This window comes from Macaca fascicularis, chromosome 6 (genome assembly GCF_037993035.2).
Source record: "Macaca fascicularis isolate 582-1 chromosome 6, T2T-MFA8v1.1".
NCBI classification, from domain to species: Eukaryota; Metazoa; Chordata; class Mammalia; order Primates; family Cercopithecidae; genus Macaca; species Macaca fascicularis.
Window position 1 is genome coordinate 177,514,650 of NC_088380.1, and position 27,516 is coordinate 177,542,165.

The window sequence follows — 27,516 nt, forward strand, 5'->3', positions numbered from 1 at the left end:
TGACATTTCTACCTTACAGCCTGGCCATGGGCTTAGCTGAACTAAAATGCTGCTGCAGTGGTGAGGGCACATGAGAGTCCCTAATGTACATGGCCTTGCTCCTTGTCCTGAAACATCAGTTAGGGATGCTGCTTTCTCTAATGCTGGAATCTAGATAATTCCTTTCCCAGCCATTTGTTTCTTCAATCTTGGAAAATATCTGAATGAATGTAACACTGTCACATACAAACAGAATTATGACTTATGTCACATTCTGTGTAGTGATTTTGTGGACTTTTAATAATTGCATTACATTTCTGACCATTAGTTTCCACCATTACCCTGCTCCTGAGAAACTGCAAGGGACGTTTGACACTCCTCTCCCGACCCATCTCAACGTTTGTGCTGATCTGAAGGCCACATTAAAAACACACCCATTTGGAGAGAAAGAGCAGTGTACTGAAATACACTAAACATTGAAGAATTTCCAAGTCATTTGATCTTGAAAACTCTATCTAATGGAAGTAGAAGCACTCAAAGAATTTTTTTTTTTTTTTTTTTAGAACTCCTTTTTTCAGGACACTTTTAGGACTGAGGTATATAAATGAATGAGAAATGTATAAATTCAATTTCGCTTAAAAGGAGCAGGAGGGGTTTCAAGATTAAGAGAACAAATGCTTGAAGCAAAACATGATTTGGGTTTTATTGAACTGAGAAGACTGAAAAAAATACGTGGAACACTCAGAAAATCTTTATCAAGGCTTAGCTGAGCACTCCTGGGGCTCATTGTTAAGTTTATAAAACTCAGAGCTCATGAGTTGTACGCACTGTGTGGGTCTGAGTGGGCTTATGACTCACCTCCAAGCCTGGCTGTAAGAATCTAAGACTTAAAGCTGAAGGACCAAATGGGACTTTCCGTCTCATCCCCTCTCTGCTCCATGAAAGCACCAACGAGGATTTTTGCCCCTGATTATATTAGGGAATGCTGTCAACCAAAAAGATGATGCTAAACGCATCCAGAACGAACTAATCAACCATGTTTAAGGGGAAGAAAAGATTACATCTTCAGATGCCAGCATGCCATCATTAATACAATGTCTAATGTAGTCAATATAGTTCAGGCAACATTGAAAATGAACCACTGCAAATACTAGAAATATAATTTGAAGAGGAAGCACAACATTCTGTGTTTTTATGCGCACGGTCCTGTAAATTATTTGCAGCTCAAGTATGTCATGTTCTTTTAAATTTTCCCCTGGGTACAGCTTGAACAACTTCCTACAATGTTGATATGTCATATTTTCATTATCATTTAGTTCAAAATTACCATGATTTAATTACCATGAGGTTGCTTTTTTGATAAATGAGTTACTTAGAAATTGAATTAGGCTGGGCACAGTGGCTCCTGCCTATAATCCTAGCACTTTGGGAGGCCGAGGCAGGAGTATTGCTTGAGTTTGAGACCAGCCTAGGCACTATAGTAAGATCTCATCTCCACAAAAAAGTACAAAAAAGTTAGCCAGGCATAGTGACACATGCCTATAGTTCCAGCTACTCAAGAGGCTGAGGTGGGAGGATTGAATTACCTGCCAATGACCACTGGCATTTGAGTTTCTAATCCGTGGTCTATGTGTATGCCTCCTCACCAGTCTGAGAACTCATGTAAACAGGTATTATGTCTTTTCATCTCTTTTCTAATACCTATGACATTCCTGAAACACCAGAGCATGTCAATGCATATTTCTAAACGTATCTATATTAAAATGCTATCAAAGTATTCAGGGCAGTGAAACTATTCTACATAATGCTATAACAGTGGATATATGACATCATGCATTTGTCAAAACCCACAGAACTGTACAACACAAAGAGTGAACTCTAATGTAAACTATGGGCTTTAGTTAATATTTACATATCAATACTGGTTCATCAGTTGGAACAAATATACCACACCAATGCAAGATGTGAATAATAGGAGAAACTGTGAGGGTGGAATATATAGAAACTCTCTATATTTTCTGTGCAGTTCTTCTGTAACCTAAAACAGCTCTAAAAATAAAGCATATTTATAAAAAATAAATAAATACAAATGCCACCTAACCAGAATGATCAAAGGGGCAACTAAATTCAGCAAAATAAGTTTCTCCCATGGAATACAGGTCAGGAGATGAGTGAAAACACTCCAATGGATGCTCACCTATACTATCACTTTGAAAAGCAGCAGGAAAATAAGCCTCTGCTGTCTGGGGTTGCAGATTGGGGGACTGGAGAGAGACTAATACACACTCAAGATGGTGGCTGGGCTGCCTTACACACTCATGGTCAAGTTTGCTGGCAAGACAGGTGGAAGCTCAAATAAGAGCCTACAGAGGAAAACCAGGCCGACCACCAAATAGACCCACAAAGGCCAGCAGGACAGTATCTGGTGGCGCTCTCTGGGACCTTGGACTCACCCAGCTCCACTGTGCCATGGATAATTTTCCAGGTCTGGTATTTTGTGTTGTATTTTATATTCAGCATAATGGGGGACTTGGCCGGCACCCACTCTGCCACACATCCCAATGTGCTAACCCTCTTCTGCAACTGCCCTTTTCTTTTTCTGCATCTGGTTACTAATCAAGCTTAATGGGGGAAGAAAGAAGCAAAGACTTGTAGGCTGTAAGCTCCAAGAGAGCAGAGAACAGAGCTGTTTTATTCACTGACTTGTACCTAGTAGATACTTCATTGACAGTTATTGAGTGAGCAAACAAATAATCCTACAAGATATGCAGCTTCAAATCACAAGGAAGCAGAGAGGGGGAACGGGGATCTCCTGATTGTGGAGGGTGTCTTATAAGCCACTCCTCAGTCAAACATGTGGGTGTTTCCAAGGACCCATCCAACATCGCACATCTCTGCCATGTGCCATCCCATCTCTGCAGGCTGCATGACTGCATGGCTGAGGGCATGTTTAACGAGCCCCTGCGGGAGCCATGGGCACTGGGAGGCAACCCACTGCTCTTGCCTGTTCTGACCATGGGAAAAGGACAGGGAGCTCAGCTTCAGCTCTGCTACTGAGAGGCTCTTCACATATGTCAAGCTGGACAGCGACGTGGACACCCTCAGAGCGGCCTCTCTCCATGGACAATAAAAGTGTGTTTTGCTTTTTGATGAATGGATTTGGTAAAATGTTTTCTCACTCTTTCCTAGACATCGCCTGGTGGTATTACCAGTATCAGAGAGGTAAAAAACAGTTTAAATTAACTTGACTCTGGTCACATGACTTGCGAAGGCAGAGCTTCTTAATCAAGTTCATGTTTTATAATTAGTCTTCTCATGCACCAGCTTTCTGTGCCCCTTGTTAGCAAGCCCCACATATATAGAAACAGCTGGAAATGTTCTTTTAGAGACAAGCTACAGGAAAAGCTTTGCTCCCCCTATGAAATGGTTACGTTTTCCTTTCACAGACATTTGTAAAAACTCAGAGCCCATTTGCAGCTCAAGTGTAGTAATTGCTTCAAACAAATGGCCTGAATTTCTGTGTTCTCTTTTTCCCCTTGGTCTTCACCTCCTAATCTAATCAACATTTACTGAGGCAGTTTTTCTTATTACTTTATCTCCTTTTATTTCATATTTATTTCCTATAATCGGCTTCAAGTCCTTTGTGCGACAAAGTGGCATGTGTTTAAATAAACAGTGAGGAGTAGACTATGTGGTTTGTAGGTGGGAGGGTAAGTAGGTATATATCAAAAAACAAAAACTCAATGCCTGTTGCACAGGGCAGGCAGCATAAATGAATTCTGTGAGCCAGGGGTGAACAACAGGGTATCCTAGAGGCTCTGGCTGCCCAGAGGGGACGGCCACTGTTCAACTCTAGTAGGCTGCTGAAGTGTCCAAATTTGAGACCAAAGTTGTCAGATAATCCCATTTTTCAAGACAAATCAGATATCCATATTTGTACATGGATCTCTCATCTTTAAACATGGACAACTAATTCCAAAATAATTAAGACACATTTTACAGGTCAAACAAGACCTATCTTTGGGTCACACTCAAGCCAAGGATCACTATTTTGTAATCTCAATATAGATGGGTAGCTGGGTACAGTGGCTCATGTCTGTAATACTAGCACTTTTGGAGGCCAAGGCGGGCAGATCACCTGAGGTCAGAAGTTCAAGACCAGCCTGGCTAGCATGGTGAAACCCCGTTTCTACTAAAAATACAAAAAAAATTAGCTGGGCGTGGTGATGTACACCTGTAATCCCAGTTACTTGGGAGGCTGAGGCAGGAGAATAGCTTGAACCTGGGAGGTGAAGTTGCAGTGAGCCGAGATCGCACCATTGCACTCCAGCTTGGGCAACAAGAGCAAAACTCCATCTCAAAAAAAAAAAAAAAAAAAAAAAAAAAAAAAAAAGCTACATGGGTAAGTATAAAGTCCAACCCAGAGACACCGTGAGGGAGGCACTATTGGCCAGTCCAGCGAGGAGATGGTCATGGTCACTGTCCTGAGCGTGACAGAGAGGACATCTCACTGGGGAAAAGACCCAAGGTGTGGGTCATCCCACTGCTCACAGTCCAGGTCTAACTGGTACACAAGCACACAGCTTCGTAGGAGCAGGGGTGCTACAAGGCTGGCTACAAGCTGGTTTGCAATTTGTGCTTGAGGGAAGCAGAATCCACTGTGGGGACATGTGGAAACCAGATATGATGAAAGGGGCCTGGACTGACTGGATTCTAGGTCCAGATCTGTCACCCATTGCTCAGTGACTTAGGACTCAGACAAAGCCAGTTAGTGACAAGGTTTAGAAGAGATCTCCTACGCTGGAATAGCTTAGCATGGGCTAGATGTGTTTAAAATACAGAAACTCACTGAAAGTACAGTCATGCTCTGCATGATGACGTTTCCATCAACAACACAACATACGCAATTGTGGTCCCATAAGATTGTAACTGAGTTAAAAAATCCCTATTGCCCAGTGACATCTTGATGTTCCTGACCCTGTGTGGCCTCAGGCTAATGTGTGTGTTTGTGTCTTCATTTGTAAAAAACAAATAAAAAAAGTTTTAAAAGAAAAAAAAAACCAAAAACATTTTAAATAGAGAAAAAGCTTACAAAATAAGAAAATAAAGAAAAATATTTTTGTACAGCTAGGCAATGTGTATTTTAAGTTAAGTATTATCACAAAAGAGTCCAAAAGTTTGAAAAAAAAAAACAAATAGTTTGTAAAATAAAGTTAGAGCAAGCTAAGGTTAATTTCTTACTGAAAAATTTCTTATTAATTTAGTATAGCCCTAAGCATACAGTATGTCTAAAGTCTACCTCATGTTTAGTAGCATCCCAGGCCTTCACACTCACTCACCATCACTCACTGACTCACCCAGAGCAACTTCCAGTCCTGTAACTTCCATTCATGGTAAATGTCCTAATAGTTGTACCATTTTTTATTTTTTACACCATAGTTTCTTTCTCTAAATTTAGTATGCTTAGATACACAAATATTTAAAATACTTACCAGAGAGTTACGATTGCCTACAGTATTCAGAATAGTAATACGTTGTACAGGTTTGTAGCCTAGAAGCACTAGGCCACACCATACAGCCTAGGTGTGTAGCAGGCTACCCCATCTAGGTGTGTGTGACTAGACTCCACGATGTTCGCACGATGGCAAAATTGCCTAACAACACATTTCTCAGAGAGGATCCCTGTTGGTAAGTGACACATGACTGAATAGGCAAACATACAGTGACTGTGCATTTTTTTTCTGAGAGAGTCTAAAGCCTTCATTCCACACTCAGAAGAGTCTATGATCCCAAAACATTAAGGATCAGTTAATCTAAATCATCTACTATTCAATCTGAGAATTTCCTGTGTAGCATCCTCTAGAGTCGGTGATTCCATCTCTCTTTGCCCCTAGTGATAGGTATTCATCACCGTGTGAGGCACTCACAGTTAGAAAATCACTTCTTAATATCACATGCGCAGGCAATGGTTCCCTCACTCCCATCACACATAAGGTTATGGAACAACAGGCATGAGAACATTGAATGGCTTAAAAGTACTTTACAAACAGAAGGTGTTCTAATTTATTCTTGTCATGTAGTTATCACCACAGTATTACATCTCAAGTTAATTTTTATCTCAACCATTCAAACTCAAGTCTGACTTAGTAACTGGCTCATCATTATTTTTTATAACAAAGTAATGACTAGCAACATCTGGCATCAGAGACTTTGAACAAACCTCAGAAGAAACTGTCAGGGAGGCTTCCCATGGGTTCACGCTCTTCTCTCCTCCTGCACCCAGGGCTGGGCCATTCTCCTTCTTTTACTGGGACTACCTGGGCTTCATCCAGGGAACCCCCAGGGAGCAACAGGAGGTTGGTGAAAACCGCTGCCCGTTACCTCTAAAGTTTCTTGTGAATGTATCTACAGCGGCCAGCACCATGAGACATACAAATAAAGGGAAGGGAGAGCTGATGTGAGAGCGGCAGCGCGGGCACCGCTGTGAGGTTGCCACAGCTGTAGACAAGTTAAATCAGTGCTGTCCAATCAAAAGTCATGACCCATGAGAGTCATAACCAGCACGGGTTTACAAAGGAATACATTAAAACAGACTGGAGCATAGCTCACATTAGTGAGGGACGGGATCATTTCATGGAGTTTTTGTTTCAAAATATTTAATTAACATTTCACATATATATATGTGTATACTGGATTGTGACATAAATTATAGTTCTCACTACAGTCACAGAAAGAAGAAAGAAAGACAGGGCCACTCTTTTAAACCCTGTCTTAACATCCACAGGCAGGCTGCTTCCCAGCATCTTGAGCCCCAAAGAAGTAAATTTCCTTCCACAACCGATGTTACCGCAGCCTGACACTTAGCCAATGATGAAAACGAAAAACAAATGACACTTAGCCAATGATGAAAACGAAAAACAAAACAAAAGCTTGGCAGTCAGTATCCAAATATGCAGATACTACAGAATCTGTTTGATGTGGAAATTGATCCTGCTGCCCAGACAACAAACAACTCATTTATTAATAAAGTCCAGTTCCTCCTTAATGAAGTGGGTTTAATAGCTGATATCGCAATAATTACTTAGTGCATTTTTTATGAAAGTGATGGGAAACAAGCGCTGTTTCTTGCGTCGGAAAGAGCCTCTCAAGCTCCCGCAAAGAAATTTCCCTGAGCTTGTGAGGAATTCAGTCACAGGAAGATCAAGGAATTAAGAGTACCGCAAAAACCCTTTCATGCTTCTGGCTGAGATAAATCTAATGGTATACCGGATGTCTTCAAGAATGCCTCGTTTACTCAAAAAATACAATATTTCCATTTTCTTTATTTGCATTTTAATGTGATTTTTTGCTTCATCTCTTCACTCAAGCCACCTGGGCAGTACCCAGGGAATCCCTAAAGGGCAGAAGGAGGGATGTGCAAACCTCTGCAGCCCCTTCAGAAGTTCCTTGTGAATATATGCACAATTAAACAGATGTGCATTTTAGAAATAAAAATGCTTTTAGATCTAATGCTAGGAGATTTAAACCAACAATTTCTCTGTTAAAATGGGTTAAAATAGATGCAAAATATTAATATGTATATAAGCATTCTGAATTAGACTGAAGTGCATTTTTCTCCTTTTCTTTCTTTCTTTTTGAGAATAAGCCCTTTCGTTTACATAGAAATGCTTCAGCGTTTAGATAATTGCTACTTATCTTGTTAGCTACAAGCATAACCATAATTAAAGGCTCTGTAAGAATTATGAATTCTGGGGAAATTGGCCACTTGTCTCTCTGTGGCATAAACAATATCTAATTTATAACAAATCGTCTGCCTTAGTCCCGGCAGGATAAGGTGATATGCATTGCCCAGCATATGAGAAAGATGGCAATTAGGAGTTGTTACTAAGTTACTGGAGCCTCACACGAACATCCATCACCTTTGGGGATATGTACAAGATACAAACTTAATTTGATGGATTCCTTTTGTATTGGGATCAAAGTCTCAAAAGGGAAAGTGACAATTGCAGGGAAAATCTGGTGCAATGAGACCAACACTGATGAGAGAAATGCACACAATTTAATGCACCTGCTCACCTTGTTCTCTGATGTGGAAACTCAGCCTGTGCTTGCTGTGGGTTGCCACAGGGTGAGACATGGTCTAAGCATGTTCCCAGCAGCCGCCCGTCTCATCACTATTCTTGCCAGCCCAGATTTACAGTCATTCAATAGATGGATTTTGTTGTGTCTGCATGACAACAACAGGCAGAGAAGGTTAGATGGCAATTGATTCTTGATTGGCGTAAGTTTATAGAAAGCATTCTGGCAGGGTCCAAAGGAAATCACTCACCTACCCCTCTGTGATGGTAAAAAGTTGAAAATTCCACTGACTTGGACTTTGTGATCCTTCAGTGGGAGATGGGCAGATTCCTTGCTTTAGTTGACAGACACTTTCTACATAACTAATGCAATCTTATATTATATTATAGTCCATATGGGAGGCATACTTAAACTACTACTTACAACTGTTGTTAGAGCCCTTCAAGTGGTTTGTACAAAGTAGCTCCCATTTAAGATATTTTCCTAGTATTTAAGGATGTCTAGTAGACATTACAAAACAATAAACTGTAAATACATTCAGATTTTTATCATTAATACTTAACATGCCGTAATCTGAACTTTCTGCTAAATCATGCTATCCATTCCTAGTTGGCCCAAATGGTGAGAGTTTACTGTTTCTTTCAATAATTTTGTTTCCCTTTGCTGTCTAGAGGTGTTTATCATTCTGCTTACTTACCTGTGTCTCTGGAAAATTCAGAAGTTTCCATGGGAAACAATTTGAATATGCAAAGAAGTTATTTTTAAAGCAAGGAAAATGTTTTCATATGGATTTATTTTGAGCACTTCTGCCTTCGCCTCCACTGGGAACATGTTTCTCTCCAAAGCTGAAGCCCCCCCCCGCCCCAATGTGGTATCTGACACAGAGGCTGACAGGGCAGGGAAGTGGGGTTCAAGATAGGAAGGCCATTGGCAGTGCAACCCCAGCCCACAGCCCTAGATCCCAGGTCGTGACACCACTCTTTTGACAGCCCAGATTGTTACCTAACAAGAGTGACCCCCAAGTTCAACCATTCCAATGCCATCTCCTCTGGTTCCAGATAAGATTGAAGATGAGCTGGAGATGACCATGGTTTGCCATCGGCCCGAGGGACTGGAGCAGCTTGAGGCCCAGACCAACTTCACCAAGAGGGAGCTGCAGGTCCTTTATCGAGGCTTCAAAAACGTAAGACCCGCGCAGGCTCTGAAGGCCTCGGGGGGTTTCCCACGTAAGGCTAAGCTCTTCCCAATGCCAAGGGAGCTCATAAGGCAGTTTCCCATATGTGAGGCTACACAAGGAAGGCCAGCTCTATAAAGGGGACGTGAGAGGGAGATCACCTGGTTGGAAAGGAAGGCTCCAGGCGAGGATGGAGCAAAGTCAGGAGACAGTAAACGGCCAACTGCCCAGAAACTTCACAGGGTGGCACATCCTCAGGGAATTCACCCCAGCCCAGGGTCAAGCCTTAACCCTTAACATAGTCATACCTTCCAACTTGGTGGTGCCCCCACAATAATGGGATTTAGGCCTGCTGACTCATGCTAACCAGGCTCACCGAGACTGATGTGTAAGCCGAATGTCAGTGTATTAATTTACCACAGGAAATGGAACTGACAGTGGGACCAGACACTCCTCTCCCTTCGCTGGGACCCGCTCTCCTTAGAAGCCACGTGGAAGCCAGGTTACAATCAAAAGTGGAGTCAGAGGATGGGAGTGCCTTGTTTAGCTGTTACTTTAAATACATTAATATGTTCCTGCATTCTCAGGTCAGCTTGAGAGCTCTCAGATGCAATCCTGGATATTAATCTATTTTTTTTTTAAGTTTAACTCTCAGAGCACAATCTTATTCCCAAATCCTGGGGTGGTGTGGAGTGGGGTGGGCTAGAGCAATGTGCACCTGGTCACCCTCCCTCCAGGTGCAGTCTATAGGTAGAACTGAGCTGGGTCAATTCCAAACTGACCGCAGCCTCATTGTTCTCCAAAGTGCTGACCCACAGGGATTCTAGCCCCTCCTGGGAGTCATCTGACAGGTGCTGGGATGCCTCTTCCTTCCACACTAGCCTTGATTGCACATACCAAGTGCCTGGTTTCCTACCATCAGGGCTTCTTTCCTTCTGATGGCAGCATTAGCAGTGGGCAGCCGAGTTGGAGCAGGATCCTGTGGGAAAGTTTCCCAGGCAGGCACTGGGCTCAGAGGGAACAGCATCCAGAAAAGAGAAGAAATCTACACTGCTTGGCATCTACCATGGACTCAGTACCACCTAACATAGGTTCATAAGATACCCTTGGGGAAAGTATTGTTAGCCCCATTTTACAGGTAAGGATATTGAGAATCAGAGACTGGCATGGCCAAAGTCACAAAGCTTAGTATTTATTGGCTAAGCCAGGATTTAAACCCAGGTTTTTCTGCTCTTAAGGCCCCAAATCTCTCCACCTCACTGTGCCCATTCTCTGACAATGTCTCATCATTTGGCAAAGCAGCTCCAGTCCTGAGATGGAGTTACTTCGGAGAAGTGGAAATGCACAGGTCCCTGCCCCTGGGGATCATGAGGAACCCCAGACACCAAGGCTGGGCCCAGTCTTCTCCTAGTGCTGGCCCTCAGACACCTCCTGCTGACTCTCTCCCCTTCCCACAGGAGTGCCCCAGTGGTGTGGTTAACGAAGACACATTCAAGCAGATCTATGCTCAGTTTTTCCCTCACGGAGGTGAGTCTGACCTTGAAATCTATCTTGCCCAGCACCCTCTCTGGTGAATAGCCTTCCCCTCCTCCAAGTCCACTCTTCCTTGCTATCTGCTTCCTTCTCGAGGAAGGGGCAAACTCAGAGCAGGACACCTCCCTCGTCGTGAGAGGTGGGAGTCTCCAAAGCTTTAGCAGGAAAGAACTCTGAAAACGAACCCACCCTGGAAGGGGAAGAAGGGCTGATAATGCAACATCACAAAGTCTCAGAACAGCTCTAGAAAGCAGGTATTATAATCCCAGATGGGGTAACTGAGTTTCGGGGAAGATAAGCAATGTACTCAAGGTTGCACAGCGAGTGAGTAGCAGACCAGGATTAGATTCCATAAGGGTCTGAAACAAGTTTTGCCATTCTGGTGCCACCATTGTGCAGGGCACTTTTGATTCTTTTCCTTAAAATAGCTGAGACAAGCTGGAATTTTGTAAAAGAACTCCAGTAAATACCCAAGACTATAAAAATAAACTAAATGAAAAAGAGACAGGAAACATAAAGTTGTGCTTATTAAGCCAGGTTACAAGTGTGCCAGGCCCACAGCAGCTGCTCTGTCGCCCTGCCTGACTCGGGAACCAGCTCTGTCCCCATGGGCCTGGGACCACATCAGTGGCTCCTCCTGTGGCCTCCATGTGTCACATGCCACCTTGCATCCTGTCTCCAAGAGCTGTCTCCTGCAAGACACCTTCCCCGGATCCTGACAAAATGCAGATCCAAGCATTCCAAACACTTCTTGGGCCCTGTTCCTCAAGGGCCTTTTTGGCAGCAGACAGACGCCTTCCTTGGTGTGCGGGGCCCCTACCCAGATCAGGTGCAGGAGGCAGTTTTGTCCCATGCAGGCCCCAGAATTGCAGTTTTCTGAGTTCCACTAAGCCACTGTTTATTGAGTTCTTACTGTATGCCAGGCATAGCTCTAGTTTAAAATACTTTTTCGCAAATTTCAAGAGATAGGTCTTGCTCCATCCCATTGTACAGAGGTAGGAAAGGGAAACTCAGAGAGGTCATGTTTGATGCCCACAGTCACACAGCTTATGTAGTACAGCGGCATCCAAGTTCAGATTTCTCTACTCTGGAGTGCGTGCTCATCCCAGGCATTGCATGGCCGCTCAGAAGAACATTGTCATGCAGTCACTGTGTCATTCATACACTGACGATTCCGTGCATAGATAGGCAGGAGAAAGGTTTTCTCACGATGCTAGAGGGAGGGATAAGGGCTCATCTCACCTTTTGCTAGATCTAACTTCCCACCCAAACCCAAAGAGTTGAGTCAATGGGCCCCACTCCATAATTTTCTTCTTTCCATCACCCTAGCATCGCTCTCCTCTCTTTCTTGTCGAAGCCCTGCCTTGTTTGGAAGGTTCTCCCTGTGTGGAATTCCTGCCCCCATCACCTGCCCTCCTTTTCTGCCTTGTAGATGCCAGCACGTATGCCCATTACCTCTTCAATGCCTTCGACACCACTCAGACAGGCTCCGTGAAGTTCGAGGTATGCTCATCTGGGGTCCACTCTAGGGGTCCTCTGGTTCTGCATCACCTCCCCCTCTAAATCTCAAGGCATTGGGGGAAGGGCTGGACCATCAAAAGCTCTCAGTCAGACCAAAGACACATTTATCCATTCGTAAGCATTTCCTAAAGATGGGGAGAAGCAGTAGCAACTTTGCCTGGCCTGCAGGAACTCAGGGACTCGGGGGACTAATAACAACAGTGTGTGAGCTCCCGGGCACACTGCTTCCCAGTGGCAGCCCCTGTACTTAGGGCTTTGGATGTACTAACTCATTTACTCTAATCCCCACGATAACCCTATAGGGTAGCATTTTATTATTTATTACCCTTTTACAGAAGAGGAGAGTAAGGCAAAGAGAGAGAGAGTAGTTTTCCCAAGGTCAAAAAGCACACAAATAATAAAGGATGGATTTGAATGCAGGCAGAATGACCCTCAATACAAACTGTTCCTACAGTCTGCGTCCTCAGCCACTAGGCCATATGGCCACTGGGATGATAGACTGACCACTGCAGCCATGGATAAGGCAATAACAGGGTTGGCTGCATTGATCTGTGTCTCTCAGAGCTCCATTCTTCCTCAAGGGGGCACCTGGCAAAAAAAATGGGGCAGGGTAGGGACCCGAAGGCAGGAGCTCTTCACTGAGCATAGCCACGTCCTCCAGGCAGACAAGAGGACATGGGAGGCACCACTCTGTGAGAGTATCACAATCTGACCCAAAGACACAGCTTCACCCTGCCTGATGTCACTCCTGCCTTTTCCCCTTCTCAGGACTTTGTAACCGCTCTGTCGATTTTACTGAGAGGAACTGTCCATGAGAAACTAAGGTGGACATTTAATTTGTATGACATCAATAAGGATGGATATATTAACAAAGAGGTAAGTGAGCCGGAGCCAGGGGTGTGAGAGGGTTCCAGTGAAGGTAACTAACCCAACAGAAAACAGTCCCAGGCTTGAGGATAGTGCTGTCTGAATGAGGCAGGCTCTGCTTTGGGGCTAACAGAGCTGGTCCCTGGCAAAATAAAGAAGGCCTCCCTCATTGCCCTACCCTGCCTGTTCCCAAGCGCCCAGAAAGGATTAAACCGATTCATTCTCCCTGGGTCACCTAGATTCAGTAGACATTACACAGTGGGTAAAACTGACTTGTTTCAGTGTAAAGAGTTACTCTTCCCTAGAGAACGTGCATTTGGGAAGGTTGGGAGCCACAAGTTAAAGCTAAAAGTTGAAATGGTGGAATTGTAGGTAGCACCTAGAATAGAAAAGAAAGGGTTTTAAGAGGAGCCTATAACTGGGTCATATTGGCCTTAACCTATTTTGCCTACTAATACAACCTCCAAGGGGGTAATGGAAGGTACAGCTGTCTTTAAAGAAATTATCACAAATAATTTCTGAATCTTCACTGCTTCGCACTTTTAGAACCTCAGAAGACGTCTGTAGCCAGTGAAATACCCTCAGTATCCACTGTACCATGGTCTCTCAGTGGAAGCTGGAATTTGGCATCGTGTAACACTCCACTTACTGAGCTCCTGTGTGCCAGGTGCACTGCCTGGAGTGTAGATATCAGCGCAATTATCTTCACCTCAACGCTGCAAGGTTCTCTCTGTAAGCTCAGAGAGTTTATCCAACTTTCATTCCTCATTCATTTAGTCATGTTTTTAATTAACACACATTTGAAGACTTATTAGGTGTTCTAGGTGCTGGAAGTAAAGAGGTGACCAATCAGACTAGGCCTCACACTGGAGCAGTATAGAGAGATGGACAATAAACAGGCCAAAAAGGAATCAACAGGTAGAAGATATTTTGGCAGGGAAGGTTAGCAAAGTCCTCTCTAAGGAGGTGTTGTCATACTGGAACCAGTTATACAAAAAGCCAGGAAAAGTGTTCCAGGCAGAAGGAAGAGCCACTAGAGAGGCTTTGAGGCAAGATAAAGCTTCATGTGTTTCAAAAACAGAAAGGTTGCAGCCGGTTGCAGATGAAGTTATGAAGCCGAAGATTGGTGCAGGATGAGGCTGACAGGTCAACAGAGTCAGATGGTGGAGGGCTAGGGTAAGGGGCCCATCCATATTCCCCTGGGAAGCTGTTAGATGAACATGTTTTTTGAAAGACACAAAAGGCAAAAACAGACTTAAAGAGAATCAGAAAATATGACTAGCTCTGTATCATTTAAAGAAATTATATTATAATTTTTTATATATAAATTTTTATATTATAAAAAATTCACAGTTAAAAACCATTCCCAAATAAAATTATAGGCTCAGATGGTGGACTGGTGAATTCTAATACCAATCCTACAAAAAATTTTGGAAAATAGAGGAGGATGGAACATTTTGCAACTTGTTTTATAAGTCCAATAGTACCCTGATACCCAAACCAAAGAAAAAAAGGTCTTATGAGAGGAAACAACTACAAAACAGTCCCCCTCATGAGCACAGACACAAAAAGCTTTCACCAACTATTAGCAAATTGAATCCAGCAATATATAAAAGGATGATACACTACAACTATGTGAGTTTTATTCTAGGAATGCAAGGTTAGTTTAACATTCAAAAATCAATCAATATAATTCACTATATTTAAAGCAATCAAAGGGATATAGACCGGAAAGGAAGAATTAACACTGTCTTTATTTGTACATGATACAATTGTATTAATAGAAAACCTTAAGAGTCTAGAAATAAATTGCGAAAAATAATAAGTGAATTTAACAAAGTGAAGACATGCGTTCTATTTACAAAAATCATTTATAATTCTACATCCAACAAGCAACCACAAAATTAAATTAAGAAAAAATAGCATCAAAAAGCACAAAATACTTTGAGAAAAATTCAACAAAATAGGTGCAAGACTCATACACTGAAAACTATAAAATATTGCTGAAATAACTAACTAAATAAACACAGAGATATATCATGCTCATGGGTTGGAAGGCCCAATATAGTTAAGATGTGGATTCTCCAAATTTGATTTATAGATTTAGTGCGATCTCAATCAAAATCCCAGCAGGTATTTTGTAGCAGTTGATTTGGGAATGCAAAAAATTTAAAATAACCAAAACAACCAAAAAAAGAACAAAGTTAAAGGACTAAACCTACCTTACTTCAAGACTTCATGAAAAGGTGCAGTAGTCAAGACGGCGGGGAATCGGCATAAGGATACACATATAGATCAATGGATCAAAATAGAGAGTCAAAAAAACTTAAAGTAGAGCTACCATATGATCCAACAATCCCACTGCTGGGTATATACCCCAAATAAAGGAAATCAGTATATCAAAGAGATATCTGCACTCCCATGTTTGTTGTACATCTGTTTATAATAGCCAAGATTTGGAAGCAACCTAAGTGTCCATCAACAGATGAACGGATAAAGAAAATGTGGTACTTATACACAATGGAGTACTATTCAGCTGTAAAATAGAATGAGATTTAATCATCTACAACATGGATGGAACTGGAGGTGATTATGTTAAGTGAAGTAAACCAGGCACAGAAAGACAAACATCCCATGTTCTCTCTTATTTGTGGGATCTAAAAATCAAAACAATATGAAGATAGAGGGTAAAAGGATGGTAACCACAGGCTGGGAAGGATAGTAGGGGGGGCTATGGGGGAAGTTGGGATAGTCAATGGGTACAAAAAATATGTAATGAATGAATAAGGCCTGGTATTTGATAGCACAACAAGGTGACTGTAGTCAATAATTTAACTGAACATTTTAACTAAAAGAATGTAATTGGTTTGTAACACAAAGGATAAATGCTTGAAGGGATGGATACCCATTTTTCCTGATGTGGTTATTACACATTGTATGCCTGTATCAAACTTGTCATGTGCCCCATAAATATATACACATAATATGTGTATATACACATATATACATATAAATATATACATATATAAATATATACACATATATACATATATACACATAAATATGTGCCCACAAAAATTAAAAATAAAAAAAAATTTAAATAGAGATAGACTCACCCATATGTCAATGCAACAGATGCCAAAAAGATCAAAGAGGAAAGAATTGTGTATTCGACAAATCGTTTTACAGCAGCTGTATATCCATTTGGAAACAAAAATGGACCTTAGCCTTAACCTCATGCCAAACATAAACATCATCCTGGAATGGATTATAGAGTTAAATATTAAAACAAAAGTTGTTTTCTTAAGGAATACATAGGAGAAACATTCTTACAACTTTGGAGTAGGAAAGGATAAGGAATCATTTTTTAAAGTAGATAAATTTGACTTCATCAAAGTTAAAAAATTTTGTGCCTCACCTTTAAGAAAATGGAAATGCAAGCCATGGACTTGGAAAAAAATGTTTGCAAATTATATACCAGATATATAAAGATACCAGGGATACCAATCCAATATCAGACTGGCATCCAAAATACATAAGGAACATTTATAATTTAATACAAAGATAAATAACTTCATATAAAATAGGCAAAAGATTTGATGAGATACTTAAGAAGATATGTGAGCCCATAAAAGGTTGGCCAGTAAGCCCATGAAAGGTTCCTCCATATCACTGGTCTTCAAAGAAATGAAAATTACAACCATAATGAAATACAACTGCACAGAATGGCCACAATTAAAAAGACTGACAATACCAATCATTGGCAAAAATGTGGAGCAATAGAAACTCTCACAGATAGCTGGCAGAAATGTAAATGGTACAAGCATATTGGAAAACATTTTGGCATCTTTGATAAAGCTCAACATGAACTTATCATACAACCCAGAAATCCCATTCCAGTCAGGTATGGTGGCTCACGCCTATAATCCCAGCACTTTGGGAGGCTGAGGCAGGTGGATCATTTGAGCTCAGGAGTTCAAGACCAGACTGGGCAACATGGCAAGACCCTGTCTCTACTAAAAATACAAAAACAACAACAACAAAAAGCTAGACGTGATAAGCACCTGTGGTCCCAGCTACTAGGGAGCTGAGGTGGGAGAATTGCTTAACCCTGGGGAGAAGAGGTTGTAGTGAGCTGAGATTGCACCACTGCACTCCAGCCTGGGTGACAGAGCAAGACCCTGTCTCAAAAAAAGAAAAAAAAAAAGAAGAAAAGAAGTCCCACTCCTGGGTATTTACTCACCAAAATAAAAATATGTAATTCCATAAAGACTTGTACAAAGAGGTTCATAGCAGCTTTATTCATAGTAATCTCAAAACTTAAACGACCCAAATGTCTGTCAACAGGACAATGGGTAAATACATTGTAGTCTGTTCATCCAATGGATTCTTACTCAGCAGTAAAAAGGAATGTTATAATTGCATGCAGCAATGTGCCTGAAGCTCATAAACCTCATGCTGAGTGAATGAAGCCAGACTCAAATGAGTTTACACTGTTTTACTCCATTTACATGAGATTTTAGAAAATGCAAACTAATCTATAGTAACAGAAATTAGATCTGTGGTTGCCTGGCATCAAAGGTTGAGAGGCACTTACTGCAAAGAAGTGTGAAGGGATGTCTTTTGGTTGTGAAAATGTTCTATATCTTGAGTGTGGTGGAGGTTACATGGGTGGATACATTTGTCAACATTCTTCAAACAGTACACTTAAAATCGGTGAATTTGTTATAAGTAAATTATGCTCCAATAAATTCAATTTATTTGTTGAAAATCTTGGTGTAAGGCGGAAGTGCCTAACCAATAGAAGACACTCAAAAAAATGTGTTGAAGGAAAAAATTCCTATGAAATAAAGCAGGTAAGAGAAAATAAGAACTCAATATCATTCAAAATATAGATTACAAATCCTAAATGAGATAATAGGAAATTAATCCCAGTGTTCTGTTTAAAGGCTCATACCTGTAATCCCAACACTTTGGGAAACTGAGGCAGGAGAATGGGTTGAGCCCAGGAGTTCAAGACCAGCCTGGTCAACATAGGGAGAGCCTGTCTCTTCAAAAGAAAAATTTAAAAATTACCTGGGTGTAGTGGCACGTGCATGTGCTCCCAGCTACTCCAGAGGCTGAGGCAGGAGGACAGCTTGAGCCCGGGAGTTCAAGACTGCCCTGAGCCATAATCACTCCACCGTACTCCAGCCTGGGCAACAGAACAAGACCCTTCCTCAAAAAAGCAATAAAATAAAATAAAGAAATGCACATGACTAACATAAGGTTGTTCCAGGAATGCAGGAATAGCCCAGTAGCAGATAAAGCATATTAAATAATTTATCATATTAATATATCAAAAGATTAAACCATTTGATGTTAAAATTGTATTTGATATAATTTACCATTTATTCATAATAATTTTCAAGATTCAATTAATTAGGAATAAAATACATCTTCAGCATAATGGAAAATACCCTAGCCTAGTACACAGCTTCATACTTTATGGTAACACGCAGAGATTCTCACTGAAGAAAAGACGAGGCAAGAGTGCAAGCTGTCAGACATCACAACTGTTTAACATTTCTTGAAAGTTCTTCAAATATAGTGAAACAGAAAAAGAAATGCAATCTAAATATGAAAAATTACAACATTCCTTATTAATGACATGATTTTCTATCTAAGAAAAAAGATAGCAAGAAAATCTACTTAAAACAACTAGAACTTTTAAAAAGCTGCCAAAGTGACTGGTAATAAAATACATACACAAAAGAAATTGTGTGGCCAATATATCAGTTGTGACTAGCTAGAAAATTGTAATAAAAATATTCTCATTGTAATCACAATAAAATTTAAAGCACATGGGCATTTTTAAATATCCATAATTTAGATGAAGAGAAAGAAAAATTTGATAATTAGAGAAACATACCATCTTCTGAAGGAATGTATATTATAAAGATAGCAATATTGTAATGACAGCAATTCTTCTCTAATTAACTTTAAATTTATTTTATTTTGAATCCAATGAAAGTGTTATTTGGGGAGGGAATTTGGCACAATTGTTATAAAGTTACATTGGAAGATTAATCAGGTGAGAACAGCAAAGATAATTTTCAAAAAGAAGAAAAATGGTAGGATTTGTTCTACCAGATACTGAAATATATTATAAAGCTGAAACTATTAAAATATTATAATATCAGAGAAGGAACAGGTAGATCAATGGAACAGAATAGAAATCCCAAGAACAAATACCATCTTGGTTCATAATTAACATAGCGTATTGAATAGAGAGGTAATGAATCATTAAATGATTCTGGGAAAACTGGTTAACTATTTTGGCAACAAGTAAGTAAATATTCTTACTTAGTACCATAAACCCAAAATCACTATAGATATGTACAGTTGTTTTTTAACTAAAAAGAACTAAAAATCATACATGAATATCTGATCATAGAATGGAAAAACCATAAAATCAAAGTTAGAAACAAGTTTTTAAATTATTGATGGCTTTACGCTGTAAATATTTTAAAATTCTGTATATCAAAAAATACCATAAACAAAGTTGAAAAGCAAGTGACAAACTTGTTTTTAAAAATCTGCAATTTATGATGAGAGAAAGGATTGATATTCCTCAGTAGACATTCATCTTAACAAAGGCAAGAGTCATATTCATCGTGCTTATGTTTGTATTTCTTTGACACAATATCTAGCACATGGTAGATGCATAAAAATATCTTTTAAATAAATTAAAAACCTATTAAGAGATTTTAACAATTTAGTAAATCTACACAAATATATAAACAACTCTCACAATCCAATCAGAAATAGATGAATACAATGAGCAAAGCAGATGAAAAAATAGTTCATGGGAAAATAAATAAAAATAGTCAATACATATATTAGAAACCTCACTAAGAAAATAATGTTTACCTTTAAAAACAATGAATTATCACTTATCTATTAAATTGCAAAGATTTTGTAAAGTCTTTGTTGAAGGCTGGTGGAAAGTGGTTTTTCATACATAGTTGCTGAGAGTGTTCTGATATAAACTTTCTAAAAGGTATTTGAGGAATATGTATCAAAAGCATTGAAAGTTATGCATCCCATTCTCCTTATAAAACCACATCTTGGTATATGTCCCAAGGAAATAAAGAATAGACGCAAAGACGTAAAAGCAAGAAGAGTCTTCAGGTAATAGTGCCCCAAAATGTGATAACCATCATAGCCACTAATAGCAGATTTGTAAAATGAATTACAGTAAATACATAAAACGGAATAGCCAGTGGCCACTTAAAATCATGAAAAAGTAATGTAAAATAAACATTAGTATGATATATTACATTTTTAAATAACTTGATAAAGTGATATGTATGTCTCAATTTTGTAAACAACTAAATGATTATATACACATGCAAACATATGATGCTCTAAAATATTCAAATACTACCTTGCAAAATATATAAAGAAAAAAATACAGAAGTGGGATTTATACTACTTGGTCTTCAACTTTGGTTCACTCATTATTCCATCACTGAATAACCTTACTAGCTCCTACTCCCATTTTGTAATTTGCAAACGAGGCAGAATTGTCCCTATTAATCCATCAGACCTCTCTGGAGGGCAGAATTAATAAAGTACCCCTTAAAGAAAAAGAAAGCATGGATAAGTAGCTTCTTAGAAAAGACAGCAGGCTCTTCCCTTAGCAATCATTTGGAGATAATCTCATCCAAGTTGTAGGCTATGAAAATCCTGAGAGAGCAACAAAATTGTTCTTTAAGCCCTTTCTGTGATTTAAAAAAAAAATCAGACAGGAAAAGCATCAGTGGCCATGTAGATGTGAAGGGCTTGTAAAGTACGCATTTAAAAATAAACACATGGATAGAGACATGTATTTCCTCGTTCTATCTGTTGAGGGCACCTCAGAGCAATGACATCCCTGTAGCAGTGATCACACCTAGCACCTAGACCTTGGTTTCTAAATACCGTTCGTCAATAAACAGAACCAGTCTTCTTGGGGAGAATAGTTGATTCCAAGATTGGGTAAGAGAAAATACAAGATGAGCCTGGAGTACTTTATCATGCTGGAAAGTATGAAAGTGCTAAAAAATAAAAAATAATAAAAACTGCAGGAGTCAACCTGAAGGAGTTCTCAACAGCCAAAATGAGAGCGATTTGAGCAAAGTTAAAAATTATTAAGTATTGGATTATAACCTATAAAATAGGTAAATGTCCGTGAGTCCATTGTAATATAAATAAATAACCGAATACATAAATGCAGGAGAGAAGGCAGCTCTTCCTTACAGAAGAATTTTAATTAATAAATATAGAAGGAATAAAGGCAATACAAAATTACCATCAGGCAAACACTGCAATAATAATTTTTATAGGCAAGATCCACTGAAAGATACTAAATTAGCAAGGAAACTTGACAGACACCACCTTAATCAAGTGATCAAGGTTAACATTATCAGTAATAAGACATCTCAATACTATGTAACTCCCTGATATGATGCACTGAGAAGGTTATAACATCACTTCTGTGATATTCTTGCCAAAAATGCATAACTTCAATCTAATCATAACCAAACCAAGGATTAACTCAAATTGAGAGATATTCTACAAAACAACTGACCTGTACTCATATCAAAAGTGTGAGGTCCTGAAAGACAAGGAAAGAAAGAAACTCAGGCTGGGCATAGTGGCTCATGCCTATAATCCCAGCACTTTGGGAGGCAGAGGCAGGAAGACCACTTAAGTCCAAGAGTTTGAGACCAGCCTGGGCAACATGGCAAAACCCTACCTCTACAAAAAATCAGCCAGGCGTGGTGGTACTTGCCTGTAGTCCCAGCTACTTGAGAGGCTGAGGTGGGAGGGTTGCTTGAACCTGGGAGGTCAAGGCTGCAGTGACCAGGATTGTGCCACTGCACTCCAGCCTGCATAACAGAGCAAGACCCTGTCTCAAGAAAAAAAAGGTAAAAGAAAAAAAAAAGAATGAGAAACTCATGCGGATTAGAAGAGACTAAAGAGACACAACAAATAAATGCAATGTAGAATCATTGACGGGAAAAAAAGATATTAGTTGAAAAGCTGATAAAATTTGAATAAGCCCTGTAGTTTAGTTAGTAATAGTCTAGTAATGTTAATTTCCTGGGTTTGGTCATTGTGCTCTGGTTATGCAAGTTGTTAACATTAGAAGAAACTGGGTGAAATGTATGCATGAACTCTCTGTACTATTTTTGTAACTTTTCTGTAAGTCTAAAATTAATAGGTGAAATTAAACAAAAATAAATAAAATAAAATAAGCACATGGAATCAGACTGTCTCCTGGATCTCTGTAGAAACCACATCAAACATCCCAAACGCTCTTTTATCCCCATTCTGAGTTGTGCCAGAACGATCAGAATAATGGTTCCTAATGTACCTTGATAAACATGGAAACTCACAGGACCGAGTCCTAAGATGCTCTGGTTCAATAGGTTTGGGGTGCACTTGAGAACCGATCTTTTTAATAAGGGCCTCAGTCTGTGGAACTATTGGCCTCATGTGCCCTGTGGATAATCTTGGCTGTTGATTCATTTTTCTTAACTTAAAACAGTGGCAGAACCTATGGGGATTTTCAAATCTCTAGGCTAGAACATTCACTTTTTAAAAATTCAGAATAATATTTTATTTGCCTCAAGCCTGTGAATGGGGATCCCACACATCACCCTGCACTGAAGACAATGCCCGTAATGAGGTAACCTACCCATGAGCTTCTGTGGGCTTTAAGGATTGTCTACCATCTCCTCCCTAAAAGGGCTCCCACAATATAGCCCCTTCTTCTTGCTTTCTAACTCCCTATCACCTGCTAAAGAAGGACCTCACCTTTTAATCACTTTCATTGCCAAGGGACACAAGGAGCCCCAAACTCTGTCGCCTCGGAAGAGCTTGACCTCTTGGTCCCCACACTGTGTGCTTTTATGTCCCTGCTCCAGGAGATGATGGACATTGTCAAAGCCATCTATGACATGATGGGGAAATACACATATCCTGTGCTCAAAGAGGACACTCCAAGGCAGCATGTGGACGTCTTCTTCCAGGTAAGTGCACACACCCTGCACGTGAGCTGTAAGCCCAGTCTAGATCAAGTCAACCCATGAGCGTCTGGGCAAGTGATTTGTGTCCAACCCTGTACTAAGCATGGTTGGAAACTGAAAAGAACTATCAGATACATTGTCCTCAAGAAACAGATGATCTCCTTAAGCTGTAAGTGTACATGACAGAAGAGAACAAGAAAGTATATTATTAAATATTAGTGGTATAGTATGAACTCTAAATCCATAAAAATTAGGGGATCGGAGTAAACACGAAAGACTTCACTAATTACAATTGTGGAGGTGCTAAGCATTTGTGTCTGGGTAGTGAGGGGAAACAAGATTGGAAACTAGGATAGGGCCAGATTATGAGACCTTAACTGCAAGAGTTTGGCCTTGCTCTGGTGCAGGATGGGCAACTACTGCTGATCCTTGACTAAGGGAGTGGTATGATCATTGGGGCATTTTAGGAAAAAATTGTCTAGTGGTAGAGTATCAGAGAATATCAGAGCTCACTCTAGCCCAACTTCCCACTTTGCAGATGGGAAAAGAGAATCCTCTCTGGCCTTGTGCAAGTTTGTACAGCAAGTAACAGGCCAGAATCAGAACCTCTTGTGCCCAGTGTTCTGCCAGAGGGACAGGGTAGCAGGGAGTCTACAGAAGAAGCAGAATAAGCCAGCAGTGAGGTGATGAGTGTCCAGAGCAAGTCTTTTGATTTAAGGAAACTCACGGGGGTCAAAGTGTTGTAATGAGGACCTAACTGGAGTTGTCTGGCCAGTGAAAGACAACTCTCATTCTCAGGGCAAAGTTGGTTAATGCAATGAATGAAATGTGCTCCAGCAAGAAAGCAGGGGAATAAGCTTTGGAATGGAGATCACCAGATTCCATAAAGTTCTTTCTGTTTTGTCTTTCAGAAAATGGACAAAAATAAAGATGGCATCGTAACTTTAGATGAATTTCTTGAATCATGTCAGGAGGTAAGGAGAGATCTCAGGGCACAACAATTCTACATCTGGGAAAGGAAACCTGGGGCCTGGGGACCTGCAGAAGGAAGGTGACGAGAAACCTGCACATACCTGCAACCCCTCCTATCAGAGCCAACAACACTAGCAACAACTGTGAAGTCCAGCAGTTCCACTCCTCAGCCTGGCCTGTGGTTGGTCTTGGCTAAGCACAGGACTGAACAGAGAGCCTAAGTAGGCGTCTGGGGGGATGTGGATGTGAAAACTCACAGGGGGTCTCTGTGAAAATAGACTTCCCACGAGGGCAACACCATTATTTTTTAGCCTGCCTCTGGCTTGATGACCCATTCCCCAGACAACAAGGAAGCAGCTGGGAGCAGGGCGGGGAATCTACAACTGTGTGATTCTCAAACCACAGTGTGCATAAAAATTGCCTGGAATGATTCTGAAAATGTATATTTCCAGGCCTCAATCCCAGAGACTCTAGATCTGGGTCACTTTAACACAAATGCCCTGGACCAAGGCTTCTAAAACTTTAATGTGTGAAACAATATCCTTAAAGATCTTGTTAAAATGCAGATTCTAAGTCCGTAGGTCTGGGGTGGGGCCTGAAATGTTACTTTTCTCACATTCTCCCCAGTCACACCAGCGATGCTGGTCCTGGGAACACAACTTTCATTAAGTCTAACCAATAGACCAGCCCCAGAGTCCCCAGAGACTGAACTGGAAATAATTGCTTCATCTACTTTTGAGAAATCCATTTGTACCCCTACATTATTTTAAAAATGTACACAGTTACTCTGCACTCCAGCCAAGAAGAATAGCAAATGTAAGAAAGCAAGGGAGAAGTTACTACCACATACTGAGCCCCCACCAAGTTTCAAGCACATACATAAACATCACAGCCACCCTGTTACGTAGATGTCCTATATGCAGGGTGATATCCAAGATATTTAACAACTAGAATGGAATGAACATTGACCCCCTTGGGGGTGAGTTCTCACTCTGTTAGTTCCCTTGAGAGCTGGTTGTAAAACAGCCTGGCACCTTCCCCACCCCCAACCTTGCTTCCTCTCTCACCATGGGATCTCTGCACACCCAGCTCCCCTTCACTTTCTACTGTGAGTTGAAGCAGCCTGAAACCCTCACCAGTTGCAGATGCTCAACTAAACTTTCCATCTGCCAGAATAATGAGCCAAATAAGCCTATACTGACATTAACCTTTTCATTTCTGATATTGATAATTTGAAAAGCAGTCTTAATAAGCATTTATCTACTTTATTGATTTTTTTGAAAGAGAGAGCTTTGGGGGGTTTTCTTATTGTATGTCTCCATTGCATGTTCTGTATTTTACATTTTTCTATTATTTATTCTCTGAGGTATAGTATTGAATGTAGAAAAATCCTCAAATGTTGGGTATTAAGCAATAAACTTCTAATTCATGGTTCAGAGAAGAAAATATCTTGAATCAAAAATAAAATAAAAATATGACTTATCAAAATGTGTAGAATCTAAAGCAGTATTCCAGGAAGGCAAGGTTGGTTTAACATTCATAATTGGTCAGTGTAATTAATCACATTAATAGAATAAAAAGGGAAAAAATATAATCATTTCAGTGGATGTATAAAAATAATTTTATGAAATGTAATTGTTCAGAGCTTCTTAAAAGAACTCACTATTTTACTAGATGATTTGTTTCTTCTGAATTCCTCTTTAAGGCTACAGGTGATGCTTTTTACTTTGAGCTGATCACTTTTTATGTCCCCATCCTTACTTCTTGTTTTTCATACCCTTGTAGAGTTTTCCCCATATAGGAAACCCATGCTTGAGATTTGCTCACCAGAGTTACAGAGCTCTCAGGGAGGGGACTCAGAGTTCTAACCATCCTCTTCCCCTCCTTTTCTCCCAGGATGACAACATCATGAGGTCTCTCCAGCTGTTTCAAAATGTCATGTAACTGGTGACACTCAGCCATTCAGCTCTCAGAGACATTGTACTAAACAACCACCTTAACACCCTGATCTGCCCTCGTTCTGATTTTACACACCAACTCTTGGGACAGAAACACCTTTCACACTTTGGAAGAATTCTCTGCTGAAGACTTTCTATGGAACCCAGCATTATGTGGCTCAGTCTCTGATTGCCACCTCTTCCTCCTTCTTCTTCTTGAGAGAGACAAGATGAAATTTGAGTTTGTTTTGGAAGCATGCTCATCTTCTCACACTACTGCCCTATGGAAGGTCCCTCTGCTTGAGCTTAAACAGTAGTGCACAAAATATTCTGCTTACATGCCCCCAGCCCACTGCCTCCAAGTCAGGCAAACTTTGGTGAATCTGGAAGCAAGAGGACCTGAGCCAGATGCACACCATCATCTGATGGCCTCCCAAACCAATGTGCCTGTTTCTCTTCCTTTGGTGGGAAGAATGAGAGTTATCCAGAACAATTAGGATCTGTCATAACCAGATTGGGAGAGCCAGCACCTAATATATGTGGGATAGGACTGAATTATTAAGTGTGGCATTTTCTGATGACCCAAACTGCCCATGTCATTTGTTTCCAGAAACGAGGACCAATAATTCTCTCACACTGGCATTTGTGCTGGTAGTGCAAGTCCTTTAATATGTCTAGGAAGTGAGCCATTGCCCAGTGGTCCATATCTCCACCACATCCCCTGCTTGAGCCCAGCGCTGCATGTCCCTCCCGAGAAGTCCAGAATGCCTGCAAATTGCTGTAATTTTATACCATGTTCTAACCAATAAACAGAACTATTTCTTACACTCTCAATCACTTCTTCATGACTCCATTAGGTAAGAGAGGTAAGCTGTGAAAAGGGAAGGCTAGTCCATTCACTTGACGTCCAATTATTAGTGCAGTTGTTCGTCTGTATGTGTGAAGGATCGGTTCCAGGACTCCCCATACCAAAATCTGCAGATACTCAAGTCCCACAGCCGGCCCAGAGGAACTCGTGTTTTCAAAAACTTGGGCCTCCATATATGCAGGTTTCACATCCTAGAAATACTGCAATTTCTATCATGTTTGGTTGAAAACAATCTGCATGTAAGTGGACCCATGCAGTTTAAACTCATATTGTCGGAGGGTCAACTGTACTTACATTGTGCCAGGCCTGTGCCAGGCAGTGACTTCATCCTCCCCAGCCCCCAAGCCATCCCCAGCAAACATCCGACCCAAATACAAATGCAACTTCAAGACAAGACCCTTCACAACACTTTGCTTCCAAAAAGATTGCCACCTCTAAGACCCTCTGATATGAAAAGTCTGGAGCCCCTGTGGTGTGAGTGGGAGTGCAGAGATGAAGAGGATAACAGGGCCTCCTGCTGAGAGATTT

At 40.6% G+C, this 27,516-nt stretch overlaps 1 protein-coding gene across 5 annotated transcripts in view; it reads left to right on the forward strand.

The window, feature by feature from the left end:
• The window catches only part of KCNIP1 (potassium voltage-gated channel interacting protein 1), a 379,825-nt gene extending 352,871 nt beyond the window's left edge, over positions 1 to 26,954 (forward strand). For 4 of the 5 annotated variants that reach the window (XM_005558497.5, XM_045394502.3, XM_005558501.5 and 1 more), the window contains 7 exons: positions 9,117 to 9,241; positions 10,690 to 10,759; positions 12,198 to 12,268; positions 13,055 to 13,162; positions 23,110 to 23,214; positions 24,123 to 24,185; positions 26,080 to 26,954. In XM_005558497.5, the coding sequence (XP_005558554.1) occupies positions 9,117 to 9,241; positions 10,690 to 10,759; positions 12,198 to 12,268; positions 13,055 to 13,162; positions 23,110 to 23,214; positions 24,123 to 24,185; positions 26,080 to 26,127 (590 nt within the window). In that variant the 3' untranslated portion in view covers positions 26,128 to 26,954. Of the gene's footprint in view, positions 1 to 3,168; positions 3,202 to 9,116; positions 9,242 to 10,689; positions 10,760 to 12,197; positions 12,269 to 13,054; positions 13,163 to 23,109; positions 23,215 to 24,122; positions 24,186 to 26,079 lie in introns of all 5 variants that reach the window. The other variant, XM_005558495.5, reaches the window with a different exon arrangement.
• Positions 26,955 to 27,516: the final 562 nt, after the last annotated feature.